Below are 17,261 nucleotides of genomic sequence, written 5' to 3' on the forward strand. Positions count from 1 at the left end.
CTTCATGACAGTGGGAAATGCAGTCTTCATTCCGGTAAAACACCACCGCTTTCGTCCACAGGGGTCGCCAAAATCAACACTAAATGAAAAGTCTGTACAGGGGCTTTAAAATCACAAATAATTTACTTTTCTATGAAAGTAACACTAGAGTAACATTATGCAGATAGTTAAAGTTATAGAGTTATGTAAAATTTCACAGAGTTATGCATAGTTTCTTAGTGCAGATGACTGGATCACCATCTACTGCAGCCAGAGTCACAGAGAGTCGACTAGCCCAATATGGCCGCCTGTGAGTTGCATGTCGGTGCAGTCTGACCCAGCTCCTTGGGTGGCAGAACATGCGAGCACAAACTTGAATGAATGAAACGACCGATGAGCAGCTCTGCAAACTAAAATCATGACACATGCAGCAATTACTCCGAACCCACGCTGAGCTGAGCTCCACTGACTCATTTTCTTCAGAATTTCACTCACTGGCAATGCATATTTTAATGCTGGGAAATGTGTACAGATGAGGTTATGACCTTGTTGAGTTCTGGGAAAACAATGTCCTTTTTGCAACTTAGGGAATGAGTGTAAGACCTCACCAGAGATGATTTAAATAGAAAAAACAGATGAATCAGTCTTTAAATCAAAAAATGGGTCACTTTGTTCAGTGAAAAATTTGCAGTCTTTACATTTCATTGGAAGTAATTGCAGTAAAGAAAATAACCAATTTCCTGATTGGTTTCTTATCAGCCAGGGGCCGTTTCACCTGTGGTTCTCATTTCACAGACGTATTTAAGCTCCACTTCTCTTTTCTTATATAACCTTGATAAAGGCAGGGGGCCAAACCGCGCCGTTTACGCCAGTTTATTTTACGACTCCCTCCATCAGTCTCCAGGAGTGTCTGAACTGCGGCGTGCAGCTACACAGATGTTTGCGCTAACCCCACCGGTGTCTCTTATCTCCCAGCTGAAAGAGAGCTCAGTGTGGGTGTGGTGGGTTTTTTTTCTTCTTTTTTTTGGAACCGTCTTCCTGCCGGCTGCTAAACGCTCCCTGCCTCCTCCCTCGGTTTGGGCGGTTGGTTTTCCACCAGCTCGTTATCCCACAGTCATCCATCCATCAGCATCTCGGCAGCCCATGAGCGATAGGGCACGTACACCGCCTGAAGACGGGGAGAAGAAAGGCTGTGAATACTGAATTTGAACTCCCGAGTACAGATGAGGCATGGGAGCGAGCCCTCCAGCGCCTCTGCAGCGCTATTGAATGCAAACCAGACCCCAAACCTCCGACTCTTTTTTAGATAAGGTCATGAGCTGAGAGAGATTGGATTTGACATAAATTCAGCTGTATTTGGGTTTCTCACGTCATATTTCCAGGAAAAAAAAGCAACAGCAAAAAAAAAAAAAACAGAAGCCCACACTCACGTTGCCCACATGATGTATTTGCAGGAGATAAAAGGATCTTCCTCTGCATCGCAAACTGCTGCTTGTTATTTTGTTTTACACGGGGCTGTGTTAATCTGTCTTAATTTTCGGATCCGTCTTAATCCCCGTGGCCCATGCCATGGTTGTTACACGGAGCGGAGCACACTACCACCCAGCCACAGATCAGCTGTCAGACTCCCCTCTCAGCCCATCCGAGTACAGAGATCTGGCCGGAGTGATAACAAGTGGTGAGGCTTTTAACTGCTTCCCCCCGTTCCACAAGTGAAGGCTTCAGGGAAGCGGTAAAAAAAAATACCACAGGGGGAGATTGAAATGAAACGATCTTGTAAACGCTGGTGCACATGTAAATTCAAGATATGCAGGTTTTTTAACGGAGCATCAAGGAGTGTGAGATGAAGTATGTTTTTGTAGCTGTCGCCTTTTCATCTGGGCTTATTGACACGTTCTGATCCCTGGCTCCACACAGAGAAGGAGACCAACCTCAGGTCCTTCATCCTGAGGGATCTGCTGCCGTCGTCGGTGGACAGTTATTACCGATACACCGGCTCTCTGACAACACCGCCCTGCAGCAAGGTGGTGGAGTGGATCATCTTCTCCAGGCCCGTGTATCTGTCCCACTCGCAGGTGCGTTCAGTCCAACACACACACACACACACTCACACAGATACATTCTCCATGCACAGTCAGATCCCATTTGCACATTGTGAGCGGATCACTTGCTGCCCTACAGTGTCAGCGCACAAGCAATTTTTCCCCTCATCTACCGCTCCCCTTTCTTCCCTTTGCTCTCGTTCCTCCCCAACTACTCTGCATACGAGGCCATAACAGCCTATATGCAGGCTGATTAAGTGGGAGGGGGGAGCCAATTACTGATATTTGAATGATAGTGAGAGATAGCTCTGCTACATATATCACACTGTTGCCATGACGCAGTGACTCCAGGCTCTTAAAGAGATGGCTGCTGCACGTAATTTAAATGCTCATTAATTTGAAACACTGCTGTAACTGTTAAACATATGTTTAGTGAAAATGTGCAATTTCACAGCAGTCACCTATGTGCTTCACGACAGCTTGACTCAAACTGGTTCAGCTATTGTGATTTTGAGAGATAATTTATGCCAAATCATGCCCCACGCTTTTTGCTGATCCCATACACAGCATTTTGTTTTTTATTATAGATATACAATTCTTAGGTAACCCAGCTGCATATCCTCCAGAGCGCTCCGTGCTGTGGAAAATTTGCAGGGCTCAGTGGAATTTCTATCAGCGTGCAGGCGCACAAATCTTTTGTTCCTAAATGACTTGTGCCGCAGGAATATTGACCACCCCTACAATGTTTGTGACGCTCACAGATAGTCTTTACGAACCTGTAATTCATTTCTCCAAACACACACAGGACACATTGATTCTGCAGTATCTGTAATGTGTAGTCATTACAGCGCGCGGCAGGAGATCATTCATGGCAATCAATGGCCACAAATTTTGCCCCATTGAGAAGTTACAGCTTGGTAGGTAGCCAGGATGATGATTGAGGTCCTCGCCTGCCGGTTGCCTGTGGCGTGACTGTCTCTTGCAAATACTGTGCTCCAGTTGTGAACAGCCAGCTACTGGCAAGTGGATACAAAATGCAATGTCCTGCATGATATATTCAGCACACACACACGCATAGTAACAAAGAAGTGGTTTCCTCACTTTGCTCCTGTCTTCTTGTCGTCATCCAGCTGGAGGCCTTTTACTCCATCTTTACGACGGAGCAACAAGACCACGTCAAGTCTGTGGAATACCTGAGGAACAACTTCCGGCCCCTCCAGAACCTGGACAACAGGAAGATTTTTAAATCGGCCGTGAAAGACGCATGGCAGAGGGATTTGACGGACATCCGCAGCCCTCACAGCACCGAGGCCTCAAGAGGTGAGCTACGTTTTCTACATTTAAAGGAATAGTTCACCAAAAACTGAAATTCAGTGACTCACCCTCATGCTGATGAATACTCCGGAGTAGTTTTTTATTCCTCAAAGTGCATCTGGAGACCCTGGAGGCCGGTTTGTAGTCCAACAAAAACTTTATATGAGATTAGTAGGACCCGACACAAAAACGTCTATAAAACTACACAAAAAACATTTCATATTCCTCCACACTGCTCGTCCGTGGCAATCCAAGTGTCCTGAAGGGATATAGTTCAGAGTTTACCCGAAACGATGTCATTTAGGCAAGTCCGGTCACGTCCGCGTGCGTCGCGTGAACGTAAGAGCACGCACCAGGCAAATTTGTTTAGGTAAAAATGTCCTAAATGATGTTGTTTCTAGTAAACTCTGGACTATATCCCTTCAGGACACTTGGATTGCAGTGGACGAGCAGTGTGGAGGAATATTAAATGGTTTTTGTGTAGTTTTCGGGCGCTATTACTCTCATATAAAGAGTATTCATCAGCAGGGTGAGTCACTAATGACTGAATTTCATTTTTTGGTGAACTATTCCTTTAATACATTGCGTGTGATATTATCAGGCCCCTCCCTGAGATTTTAGCTGCAGCATGATTGTTATAACCTCCTCTAATGGCCGTCATTACTTCTTACTCATCACCTCTTGTAGAAATGCTGCCTGAATCAGTCACAGTGGTGAGAGAAGTAACAGTTTGCATGTCTGTTGTGGGCTGGTTGTGAGCATCATGCAGTCTATACCGCGTGCTGGCCTTAATCCTTCCCCAAGCTGTGTGACTTTTTTGCAGTTTTGCTTTTCTGAAGCCTTCAAAATTTGTCGTAATTGATCGTTCACTTAGCCGTTGCCCCTTAGTTACGGTTGCCACACATATGGGGTGGTTCCATTCAAGCACGGCACATACGCAGTTTAACAGTGATGACTGTGGCAGATTCACCACTGCACATTCTTAGTACCTTTTGAGACTTGAGTCTTTGATGTCAGACAGTGGCAGACAAAGACGAGCTGCTCATTTCTAACCAGAGTGATCTTGTCAGATGAAATGACTGCAAAGTCTTCCAGAAGATTAAATGCAAAAACTCTGAAGCTTTTTAACTGCTCAGACTAGAGCACATGCACATGTTCCCATACCCATGTGATTACATGGAGACCAACTGTCATCTTCAGGCTTTATGGTCTCTAGCTAGCTGGCTATTTTATGCTATGTTAACATCATGAATCAGTCTGTGTGTTATGTTTTAATTTTGCTCTCAAATTTGTACAAGATGGCTACATTGTATGAAAATAGCCACAGAAATAAAGCTTACTTGCTTATTTACTCACACACATGCTAAATCACTGAGGCTAACGCTGGATAGCCAGAAGCTGCATCCAGCCCAGCTGATCATCTGTTCATAATGAGGTAGTAATGATGTTAACCTTTCTCAGCTCTGAATGTAATGTTACGTTTGGAGGTAGTTAGTTGGACATTTTACCACATTAGATGTAGCTACTGTTTAATCTGTTCCTCACACTTTTTGCGCTTTTGTTTTTGAAAGGCTTAAAAAGGCCATCAGCCTCTAGATAGTTGAAATGCTGAGGAGACGCTTCAATATGTCAGGGAGGTCAGAGTTTGACAGGTCTGCTGTGCTGAGCTGTGACTGCACCGCCACTGTTCAGGGCAACAAGCAAATGGTTATTTGGATTCCAGATCGGCTTCCTTGCCGAATGACCAATGACCATACATACGGCTGTTACTCCAATAGAATCATAAATGATGCCTATTTGTATGTGTATATTCATTTTCACAGGAATCCTATTTGCTATATTAGCGCCTCCTCAGCATTACCCTCTTCTGATGGGTTTATGTTTATGTTCATAAAAGATTTGACCTCATGTTATTTTCCTACCATGGTTTTTTTCAAACCTCTGGTTTTTCACCTCCACTCTTTTTTTTTTCCAGTCAAAAATTGAGAAGCTGCAGTGCAGGTTATTAGGTCTTTTGATAGTACATTGTGAGCAGGTTCAGGAAACTCATCTAGCTGCTCAGCATGAAGAGCCATTCAGACTCATATCAGCAGGTCGCTAAATATAAAAAAGAGCATAGACAGCCATTTCTCTTTAGTTGACAGCACATTGTGGCGTGATTAAAATCTGTGAGTAATGTTTAATAATTAAAATTTGTGGAGATTTTTTGGGGTAACTTTTGTCCCGTCAGAGGAATGCATGTCGTTCTCTCATTACAACTCATTCTTACGTCAAAGGACATATTAACGAAGAGCCCAGATGTCACGCAGGGCTGGATTAGAGCAGCTTTCTGTGCCTCCTTCTCTTTTATGTGTGTATCTCGCAGCAGTTGCTTTAACAGAATAGTACAGGAACTATGGAGACTAATGAGAAAGTCTGCTGCTCCTTAAAGTGGTATTGTTGGTGTCTAGTGGGGAGAATTGATTGGGAATGCCTGTGATGAAGTTAGAGCACTCTAACCGAGCCGATCAGCAATCATCATTAACATGTGGCACAGCTAAAATAGACTCATACAAATTAAGTTGTGAAATTGCTTTTGTGGCGTTATGTCAGTAGGCAGAATGAATGTGGACCAGTATCTCTCTCTCTTTTTTTTGTTCCACTTCCCCTCCCTCTTGCTCATTTACTCTTTGTCTCTCTTGCCTTCCTATTTGTCTGTGTTAAAATGTAAGAATTCATATTTTATAGAAGGTACTGGAAGTAAACAGTGCCAGTCTTATCTCCAAGGATGGCATCTGTTAAGACCGTGTGTGTGTGTGTGTGTGTGTGTGTGTGTGTGTGTGTGTGTGTGTGTGTGTGTGTGTGTGTGTGTGTGTGTGTGTGTGTGTGTGTGTGTGTGTGTGTGTGTGTGTGTGTGTGTGTGTGTGTGTGTGTGTGTGTGTGTGTGAATGTTGTGAGAGCCAGGGCCACACCTTGACTGAATGTTCCATCACTGTGGCTTTTATAGCCAAGAGGACTGTTTGGCCATTAAAGATGCATTGCTAACCTTTCTGATGCAGAGTCCAGGTTGCACATTTCATTTGTTGGTATGGCGCACACTCACTGTTTGTCCAGTAATAATGCAGCCAGGATGCATCGGCCATTATTTGCTTTAACATTTGTGTTTTCTCTAACACTGTACTGTACATCTGTACTGCATGTGCAAATACAAGCTCCCTCCTCCTGTACATACTGTACAGTAGCAGCCTTTTCCTCACGCACAGCAGATTTAACGTTCCACTGTTTACAGTGCGCTCAAATTACTTTTATTTTCCTTATCATTTACTCGTTATTTTCTTAATTAGCTTGATGAATGTTTTTGTCTTTGAAAACAACAGAATATAATGAAACGTTTCCATCACAGTTTTTTCCAGAGCCCATGGATGTGCCTGGAACTGGCTTGTTTTGTTACACTTACATTACAAAACCAAAGTATGTTGATGAAATGATAGAAAAGAGAGAAAAGCAGCAAATCCTCACTTTGGGGAAATTAAATTTTTGCCTGAAAAATGACACAAACAGTAGTGAATTATCCACACACTGTCTGTCAGTCAGCAAAACAAACATTTTATATTAGGACCATAACCCATCTGACAAGCATCCAGTCCATTTAGAAAGTATTCAGACCCCTTCACTCTGTCCACATTTTGTTGTTTCACAGCCTGGTGCTAAATCAGTTTGAATTACTTAGTTAGTTTCACCCTCATTATTCTACACTCAGTGGTACTTTTACAAATTAATTTAGAAAGCTAAACTGAAATGTCATATTAACATCAGCATTCAAAGTCTTTATCTGGTCCTTAGTTGGCGTGTTTTCTGGCAGCAATTACATCCTCGAGTCTCCTCGGTGTGATGTGACGAGCTTTTGATCTGACAGAGTCGTCAAAGCCTCAGCTCAGGCTCAAGTTGAGTGTTCTGGATCTGGACTCTAACCCTGACCAGTCCCCCAGTCTCCTCCACCGCCACCACCCCATAGCCGTGCTTCACGTTGGGATGCTGTAATGCAGATGACGAGACCACATCCATCTGCATCCATCCACACACACAATCCTGTTTCTCGTCATCTGCTTATCCTTAAACTGCTTTTTTTAACCCTTCCAAACAGCTTTCATGCATCTTTCACTGAAGAGAGGCTTCCTTCTGGCTACTCCGCCAGAAAGGTCAGATCAGCAGATTGGTTCTTGGTCACCTCAATTACCAAAGCCCTTCTCCCTTTATTGCTCAGTTTAGCCGAGTGCTGCTACCTTTAGGAAGATTCCTGGTTTTCTCAAACTTTCACTAGTCACTTTACCCGTGCACTCTCGGTCATCTCTTGAACCTGCAATGCAGAAGAAATCTTTTTTTTTTTGTAGCCTTGAGCTCTGCATGCCATCCCTTCCACTTCATTGCTTCTTTTTTTTTTTTTGCTCAGATTTACATCGTCAGCTCAGCTGTGAGATCTCATATAGAAAATTACATTTACCACATGTGGGCTCTAATCAAGGTGTAGAAATATCACCAAGAGAAACTGAGGGTCATAGCAAAGTGTTTTAAAAGTAATGTCAATGTGACATTTCAGTTTTCACTTTGTCATCATGAGGTCTATAGATACTGTAAGAGTGATGAGAGAAAATGACTGTTGTGACACTTCTAACTTCTATAAAGATGCAACATAACAACATTATAAGAGTGGATACTTTCTGAATGCACTGGCATTCCTGCAAAAAAATGCTAATTATTCATGTGAAAGTTGCCTATAGCTCCTCCTTTGTGTTTTCAGTCAAAGCCTTGTTTTTCCTATCATTACTCCAATGCACATAGCTTCTTTAAAACTGCACAGCCTTGAGAGGTGAAAAGCAGGGGAACGGCTGTTTGTTGACTGGAGTCAATTCATCCCCTTCATGGTAGAAGCTGCCAGCAGAAAGACTCATGCTCTGCTCTGAGTGGTACTGCACACCGAGGTAAAGCCGCTGTGAGGCTTCTTTTTGCAGGTTACAATCTATGTATTCACACACAAATAATGGAATTTTTTGTTTCGGAGCATGTTGTGTAATTTTGCTACTTATGAAACACTATGTTCTAATCACAATTTGATTCACACTGTGTGTTTTGCACGGTTTAAGTTGAACCTGACAAAATCCTATTAACATGTACATTTTCCACTGACGCATGATTAATTCTGCTGCCAATCCGTCTTTACCTGGAAAGGTGTTAATAAAATGAACAACGGCCTTAGATCCAAGTTTCTAATTAACACAGGGCCGTCATGTTTGTCATCAGGAGCCTGGTTATTATCAAGTCATTCGACTCCCCAACAGAAGTGTATTCTATAAAACGTCAACCTCTTGGTGGGTCTCCACCTGCTGTTGATCTGAATGGAGCCGGTGCTCCAGTGTTAATGGGGAAAAGGAGAATAATTGTCACAACAGTAATGATACACCTTGTAAAATCATGACAATGTCTTGATCTGTTATTAAATGACTGCAGTTTAGTCACTGGAGTCGACAGCAGACATCCAATGAGTTATAATGCATTTCACACCTGTCACACCTCATCAACACCCTGAGATTTCCTTGCTATTGCTATTGCATCCCCCCGTGTCCCTCTGACTGATTTCCTTCCACCCCGACTCCCTGTCACATATGATGCATAATTTGCACCACAGCCTCACTGTGCAAATGGAGAAAACTGTGGTGACAATTTCAATTTGGCAGAAACCCTGCGAACACATAGTCAGTTGACACTAGATCCTGATTGCTGTTGCCCCAATGTGCTGAGAAGAAGCATGTCCAGATTGTCCCTCACTCTGGCTGACACAGCCCCTCTCTCTGTAAACGTCCATGCTGCAGCCTGCACTGCCACCTGGAGGCAGACTCACAGTTTGTCCTCCTGCATCCTGTTTAATGTTGCAAAGACAAGATCCTGCAGAGCAATGCATGGACCGACAGTTATCATGTCATCTGTTCCATGTGTTCATCACTTCACCAGGCTGTTTGGTTTTCTAAAAGACTTGTTGTTGGAGAACAACAGTCTAGACAGTCTACTTTTACACCTGTGCATATCTCATGTAGACACATAAATGTTTTCATTATTGACTAATTGTATTATCTCAACCTTTTAGCTGTTTCTCCATTTAAAAATGTCTCATCCCCATGTCGGCAGCAGAGAGTAATAATAGATAAAAGACAACCTGAAGCCTGCCCACACACTCAAACACATGTGGTCAGGATGTTCGCCCAACCACAGGCTTTATATTTTAGCCCAACTGCATCCAAACTCTGAGAAATGGACACTGTGTTTTTATTTTTACTTTAACAGTCATTTTTATTTTCCTCATGCTCTGCTCTTCTTCTCTGGTCTCTTCAGTGTGCAGCAGTGCCCCAGTGAACATGAAGATCCAGCCGCTGAACCAGACGGCACTGATGGTGAGCTGGGAGCGCCCTCTGACCGTCTACCACCCGCCCATCACCAGCTACATGGTCTCCTACAGCTGGGTCAAACGTGACGTCGCCGACGAAAACACCTTCACCAAGACCGGGGACCAGAGCATGGTGAGCGTTCATCACAGGCTCGCGTGAAACCACGGCAGTTTTCTACAACTGTCTGGAATTCTTTCGTTTTTTTATCTTTCTCTTTTTTTTAGATGGGTGTGGTTTAAATAGGTCTGATTGGTTTGCACAGGCTAAGATGGATCTGGGGGAACTAGGTGCAGTGTGTATCCAAGGTGACCAGGTCCTCATGTACTTTTCACGTGGCAAAGGATAGACGTGTTTGGTTACACTTTACTTGACGCCTATCTCTATAACGCATTATAACCATACTTATGAGTTATAATGCAGTTATAGCACTGTAAAACTATAGTTATAAACACTCATAAATGATCATAATGCTTTATAACAATAATCATAACACACTATAAAGCATTTTATCATGACTTATAAGGTCAGGTATTATAACACGTTATAACTGTTAGTAACTCGCTGACATTGGCACATCGATAATGCATTATAGATATAGTTATAATGTGTTATAATTGTCTTATAAACGTGTATAACTATCATTATAAACACTCATAAATTATCATAAGGCTTTATAACAATAAGCATAACACATTATAGATCATTATAACTCTATTATAATACGTGACCTTATAAGCCATTATAAAATGCTCTATGATGTGTTATTCTAATTGTTATAAAGCCTTATGATAAGTGTTTATAATGATAGTTATACACGTTTATAAGCCAATTATAACACAGGCATTGTCAGCGAGTTACTAACAATTATAACGTCTTATAATACCTGACCTTATAATATGATAAAATGCTTTATAGTGTGTTATGATTATTGTTATAAAGAATTATGATCATTTATGAGTGTTTATAACTATAGTTATACAGTGCTATAACTGTATTATAACGCATAAGTAAAGTATGGTTATAATGCGTTATAGACATGTTATAGACATAGGCGTCAAGTAAAGTATTACCACATGTTTTAGCATTTTCTCTCCTCACTTTATTTAGCATTTAAGTAAACGCTGGAGATAAAAATAAAAAAATAAAAATCATCTGTGCCCTGAAGTAGATGTGTGTATGATGGGATCAAAAAGTGTGTTCAAACACAAGCAACATAAACATAATAATATATTATCATGCTATTTTTATATTAGCTACATGAAAACCAATAATCATTTGATAAAGCCTGTTCTGGTCTCAGGCAGTGGAGACAGCGCTTTGAACACAAACTGTCTCCTGTTAGTAACAAATGCAGGCAACTGTGTGAGTGTGGAGTTCAGATCTCCGTGCAGTTTCTGGCACCATTAATATATAATTTTCTTCATCTGGCTTAAACATTAAGTTATCGCACCAGTTGTTACTGTATCTTTGCAACAGAACATTAACCATCTCTGCAGAAATATATCTTGTCGCGGCAGGAGTTCACACCTACGAGGCCGTTCTGTTTCACACTGTATATTCCTCTCCCCGGTCACATATCCTTCCATTTGTGGGAATCCAACACCCAGCTGTGTATCTCTTTTAAAGCCCACTGACCCCCCGCCGGCCCGACATTCTGCATGACTGCTCCTTTAGACATACACAGTGCAGAGGCAAAACACTGGCCCACCGGTTCACAGACCTAGGATCAGTTCCCTTGTGGCATCTCGGCATCATGGGTGGGAAGCCGGTGAGGGATATGTCATTTAACGTTACACAAGTGACTCCTGCTGGTTGAAGCCAGCTAACGTCTGGACTAATGATGAGTTAATGAACATGAGCTTAATGAAGCTTTGAGACTGTGTGTTCCTCTGTTGCAGTTTATCTCTGGACATACAGGTTGGAATAAATAATAAAACGGTTAACAACTGTCTCATGAGGTAAACTAATTATGCCCATCTGGAGATAAATCAAGAGAAAACCCAGACCACCACCTGTCCTGCCTACTCTAGTATTTCCACCATAGGAACTTTCCCCAGGAACCTTTTAAGGAACCACGAGTGTTTCTAACACAGGAAGCTGGAACTACAGTACATTGTAGCCGCTTTTCCACCACAGCAACTATGCACGTTTCAACCGCAGGAACCAGGAACCAAAATGTAGTTCCAGGGTAGAAAAGTTACCCCAAAAACGGCCCTGGTCGTGGGTAGGTACTGTCAGTGCCCGATCGGTACCCGGAACAAAATCCATTCCAGACCGCTACTCCAAAGGGAAAAAGGGAAAAATGCAACGGGGGAAACAGCATGCGCATTTTTCCCTTTGTTTTACTTTATGGCAGACTCCGCGGATATGCATGAAAAAAACAAGCACGTCGCAACAAATTTCCCTCTGTTGTAACTCTGATTCAATTAAATTTAATGTAGACCGATCAGTTAATTGTAAAACATTTATTTATTGATGTAAATTTGGTGATGTCTGTACATCCAGAGCCCCGAGGCAGCACTGCTCTTCTGTCCACTATACACCTGAAGCTTCACTTTTCATTTAAGTTAATCTGCTCGTTTTCTCCCCCGCCGGATGACGAGGCAGGCCGACCGGCCAAACAGCCTCCCGGTCTTGGTCCCACGTGGCTCTGCACTTCTCCAAAAACGTTGGAACAAACTTCCAAACTGTCCATAGATTGGGAATCTAAACTGTTACTTTCTCACATGGAAAAAATATGAAAACTTGATAAAGTGACGTATTAAAGGTTGGGTTGGTGATCCTATTCTGGAGCATTTTTTGTCCAAATTGTTTGTAATCCTCTTTAAACTTTGATTGCAATCAATTCTCAATGAATTGCTTTTGAAAAAAAAAAATGAAAAAAAGTCAGTCACCTGTGGGACGGACAATCCTGTAAAAACAGCATCCAATCATCTTTAACATTACATAAAAATCAATTGGATCGTGTGTGTGTCAATCAAGCTTCTGTCCATCTCCCTCCTCTCGTGTGTGTGATCAGATTCTTCACCTACGTCCACAGAAAGGTGGAGGTGTGGCTTCAGAGAGAAGACTGAGGAAAGGGGCTGGGACTTTTGACTTTTGATAACAATTTTTCCAGGATCTCCACTCCTACCTTTAACAGCGCTACAGCTTTACTGCTATAGCTGTCGGTATGTTACGGTATGCCTGTTGTAAAATGGCGCACGCGCAGAGGAGTCTGCCACTGATCGGGCACTGACAGGTACAGAAACGGTTCAGGAACTTTGGGCGGTGTGGTCTGTACTGAACATCTCTGACTGGATGACTGTGCACTAGTAAATTTAATTTCAGCTGCAAGCCCACTGTTCTGTTTTTTTATGTTTTGCAGTTGTGGTACAATAAACAACATCAGTGAGGTAAAGCACATACTGCTTTGCCTCAGTATTGCTTCCTCCCACAGGTTAAATTAAAGCAGAAGTAAGTGATCCGGTCGTTTTGGCTAGCTTCTTGTCAGCCGATGGAGTTAGCAGTCCCCGCCCGTGTCCCTACGTCACCACATGCACGTGCATCCCTTGGCTGCACCAACAGAGAGGACCGCCCCTTTATGCCGTTCTCTCTCCTCATTGGATAAAGGTTGTAGGATACAAGGAAAGTTTTCTCCTCTGCTTACAGCAGAGCAGAGTGACTGACAGACCCGTGTTTCAGACCAAACACTCTATATAAGTGATTGCTGTCGGAAGATATAACTATTTAAGACTTATATTAACACAAATATTCCGCTTACTTCTGCTTTAAAGTATGTCTTACCTGTATACTGTATATATGTATGTAACATATCTAGAGATACATCAAAAATTCAGCCACCCAGCTAGTGCGGACTAGTGAGACTTGCGTATGAACTGATGAAGGCGAAACATCTTCCCAGATAAATACAAGTCCAGTTGCCTACGATTCAATTTGCCCAGAAAAGAACGATGACCTGGATGAATGAGAATATCCATAGACCCAAAAATGAAACGACATGACAAAGCAGGATGTTGTGATTCCCAGCAGCAACCCAGCTTTCTGTTTCTTAGTGTCCTTCCTCAACACTTCCAGTACAGACGTTTCCCCTCCCCTGTGGCCGTCCTGCACCCAGAGCTCTTCTGGCAGAGTTGTCATATCACTGCAGCCTAGTGTTGATCTTCTTTTATTCTGTGGTCTGTGGTGTGAGACAGAAGATGACAGAATATTCTCTGTTAGGACCTGATACTGTTGAATAACTCGCTTCAGAGGCTCAGACGTCAAATATGAAGTAGAGTCATTTCTTAAAATCTATATTTGAACTTTGAGGAGACTTGTTTGATTTGTGAGACTTCCTGCTGTCTTTAGCAGTTTTTTGGTTTCAAAGAAAGGATCAATTTAAATTATGTTTTTTTTTTTGTTGTCAAGTGACACCTATGTTCGTCAAAGAGTGTGCAGAGTTGTATGATTGATATGGTTACTACTATACATTCATATCCTGGCTTAGTAAAACCATGATGAGTGAGTCCACGAGCTGCTGTGTCTGTGTAGTTTCCCTGGGTACAGTCGATCAGTCTCCTCCTGACAGCACTCTGTCCTCTTCTCTCTCTCTCTCTCTCTCTGCTGCTGCCACTGTTTCTTTTTTTGCCCACTTCATTTCCATTTCAATTTAAATTTTCAGTTTGTATCTCTGGACACCTTTATCTGAATTTGTTCTAGAGAAATACTAGCTCTGCAACACCAGAGGCAATCACTCTTCCACTTATATTTAATATACGTGAAGCCATCTGCAAACTTCACAACACAATTAAATTAAACTGGAAATTAGTTTTTTTTTTCTTTTTCTTCTTTTTTAAACGGCACCAAACCTGGAGGTGAAAGCCACTGTTGACAGAACAGTGGCTTAGTGTGGTGTGTTTCAGGCACATTATATTAACACCATCAACACTTTAAATGTATTTTCAGGACACATTCAACCCTTTCTTACACTGTTCTTGTAAATCTGTGTGTGTCTTTTCTCTTGCAGAGAGCAGTCATCACCAACGTGTCCCCTGACGTCCTGTACCTGTTCAGAGTGCAGGCTGTGTGTCAGCCTGACCTGCGCAGTGACTTCAGCCAAACACTGCTGTTCAGAGGTACACTGTGGTCACTGTTCATCTAGAAACCACTCATACTTCATATGTTGTCATTTCTGAAACCTACATTACTGTTCTCTCACACACACCTTATGCTTTGTTTTTGTTTCTTTTCTTTTCTGTTTTTTTGTCTGTTGTCATTGTTTTTGTGGAGAAAACAATGTCTATTTAAAATATATATATTAAGATATAAGATATAAGAGATGCGTGGATAGGCAATTAGTTCATCCGCAACCGCATCACAAAAGTCATCATCCACCCGCCATCCACCCGAACCAACGTTTTTTCAAAACCACACCCGCCCGCCATCCGCCCGTTGTTGTATATCTAATATATTTATGTATATATTTTTCCTAATTGGTTCAACCACCACCCGCCTGAATCTAATTAAAATATATTTTTTTGTCATGTCATCCGCCCGACCCGCGGTTTATCCCCGCAAACCACACATCTCTAATATATATATACTGTACATATATACCGGTACATAATATGTATATATGTACAGTGTATATATGTATATATGTATATATATATATATATATATATATATGTGTATATATATATATATATATGTATATATATATATATATATATATATATTTTTTTTTTTTTTTTTCTTCCCCTTTGCTTGTCTCCTGGGGTGGGGGGTGGAAGTGGGAGAAAAGTTTGTTCTTGTATTTCTGTATACATGGTGTTTCATTTTCAATTGTGAAAACCAATAAATAAAGTAGGGAAAAAAGAAAATAAATCATTCATACAAAAAAAAACGCATAACAGTAGGTGTTTGAATTGCTTCCTGTTTTGCTTTGCAGCGAACACAACCAGGATATTTGAAGGGTCTCGTATAGTGAAGACGGGGATGGTGAGTCAGCCTGCAGTGTGTCTTTGGTCATGTTGCTGTCATCATTGTGCTGCTGTTAGGTCTTAACCACCTTTTCCTCGTCCCCTCTCCTGCAGCCGACCATTTCTCCAGCCTCCTCGGCAGACATGGCTCCAATAAGCTCTGGTTCCTCCACTTGGACGTCATCTGGCATCCACTTCTCCATCGTCTCCATGGCGACGGGGATGGGCCCCTCCTCCAGCGGCAGCCAGGCCACGGTGGCATCGGTGGTGACCAGCTCCCTGCTGGCAGGCCTGGGCGTCGGCGGAGGGGTCATCTCCTCTCTGCCCAGTTCCGTCTGGCCCACGCACGCTCCGCAGGCCACACACAACCCCACCCGTCCGTCGGCCGCGCCCGAGAAGTCCAGCACCGTGCAGGCGGCGCAGCAGGGCTCCGAGACGGACTCCCCGTCCGAGGACGGCCAGGCGGCGCCTGAAGGGGAAGACGAGAAGGAGAAGGATAAGGGAGAAGGAGAGCCCGAGGAAGAAGGGGAGGACAAGAAGACAAAAACCAAAACCACACCTGATAATGAGGAAAAGCAAGGGAACAACACCGTGGCCAAAGAGCCCTTAGTCCCCACGCCCGCATCCACAGCCAAAGAGAAAGGAGAAGGGAAGCCCACGGTCAAAGGTACTGAAGTACCTGCCAGCACCGGTGATGAGCAGCTGATCGGTGTAGAGAGGAATCACACAGATGTGAACGCAGTGTCCACTCAGCAGCCCCGTAACGACAGCACCGTGATGCAGATCCCTCAGAGCTCCACACTGCCCCCAAAGGACGGAGAAGGCACAGAGAGGAGCAACTTGCCTTTCTTTGTCCACAGTGGTGAGCAGTTCTGTTTCTTCCACACAGACGCCATCCATTTTCTTTCTGTTTTCATCCAAAAAACAAAATTCTCCACAAGCCTCGTTCCCTCGTCGTCACATATCACATGAGCCAAGACTTCCCTCCAAAGCAGAATTCTGCCTAACACTACCAACATTTATGGAGCCCAGTTTATCATAACAAATAAATTGATTTAAGACAGTAACTACACTGGTTAGCATCTGAGTCAAAGACAAAGCTCCAGGCTTTTGTGTCGGTACAACAGAGTCCTGGAGGCAGAAGTGAGCCAGTCTGCCAGAGGGGATCTGCCTCCAGGAATTCCTTCAAGCATATTTCAAAAGAGTTTGCTTCAAGGGAGAGTGTTTTATTTTTTTTCCAAGATTCTTTTTCTTAGATTTTTGTTTTACCATCCTCATCACCATCATGTTAGAAGCAGCACACGTGTCATTAATACTGATTGAAAACTCTTGCTGCTCATGCTACACACAGGATTTTTATCAAATAAAGTAATGACTTCATTATGTAAGGCTCATCAGAATCTGCAGGTTGTGTCATGGCCAATATGTTTACATATCTTTACTCTCAAGGCCTGTAGGTTTATTTTTCGGTATTGCTTTAATTTAAACTAAGCTACATATTGACCTGAGGCTCAGGCTGGATCACTGTGGGCTCTTTTCTATCTGGG

The 17,261-nt window shown here is 42.7% G+C and overlaps 1 protein-coding gene across 1 annotated transcript in view; it reads left to right on the forward strand.

The window, feature by feature from the left end:
• ca16b (carbonic anhydrase XVI b) overlaps positions 1-17,261 on the forward strand; it is a 134,212-nt gene that overhangs the window by 95,785 nt on the left and 21,166 nt on the right. The window contains exons 7-12 of the mRNA XM_083971974.1: positions 1,897-2,054; positions 3,152-3,341; positions 9,699-9,883; positions 14,760-14,868; positions 15,684-15,733; positions 15,829-16,576. Coding sequence (XP_083828100.1) covers positions 1,897-2,054; positions 3,152-3,341; positions 9,699-9,883; positions 14,760-14,868; positions 15,684-15,733; positions 15,829-16,576 — 1,440 coding nt within the window. The remainder of the gene's footprint in view (positions 1-1,896; positions 2,055-3,151; positions 3,342-9,698; positions 9,884-14,759; positions 14,869-15,683; positions 15,734-15,828; positions 16,577-17,261) is intronic.

The sequence above is a fragment of the Trachurus trachurus genome (genome assembly GCF_905171665.1).
Source record: "Trachurus trachurus genome assembly, chromosome: 5".
NCBI classification, from domain to species: Eukaryota; Metazoa; Chordata; class Actinopteri; order Carangiformes; family Carangidae; genus Trachurus; species Trachurus trachurus.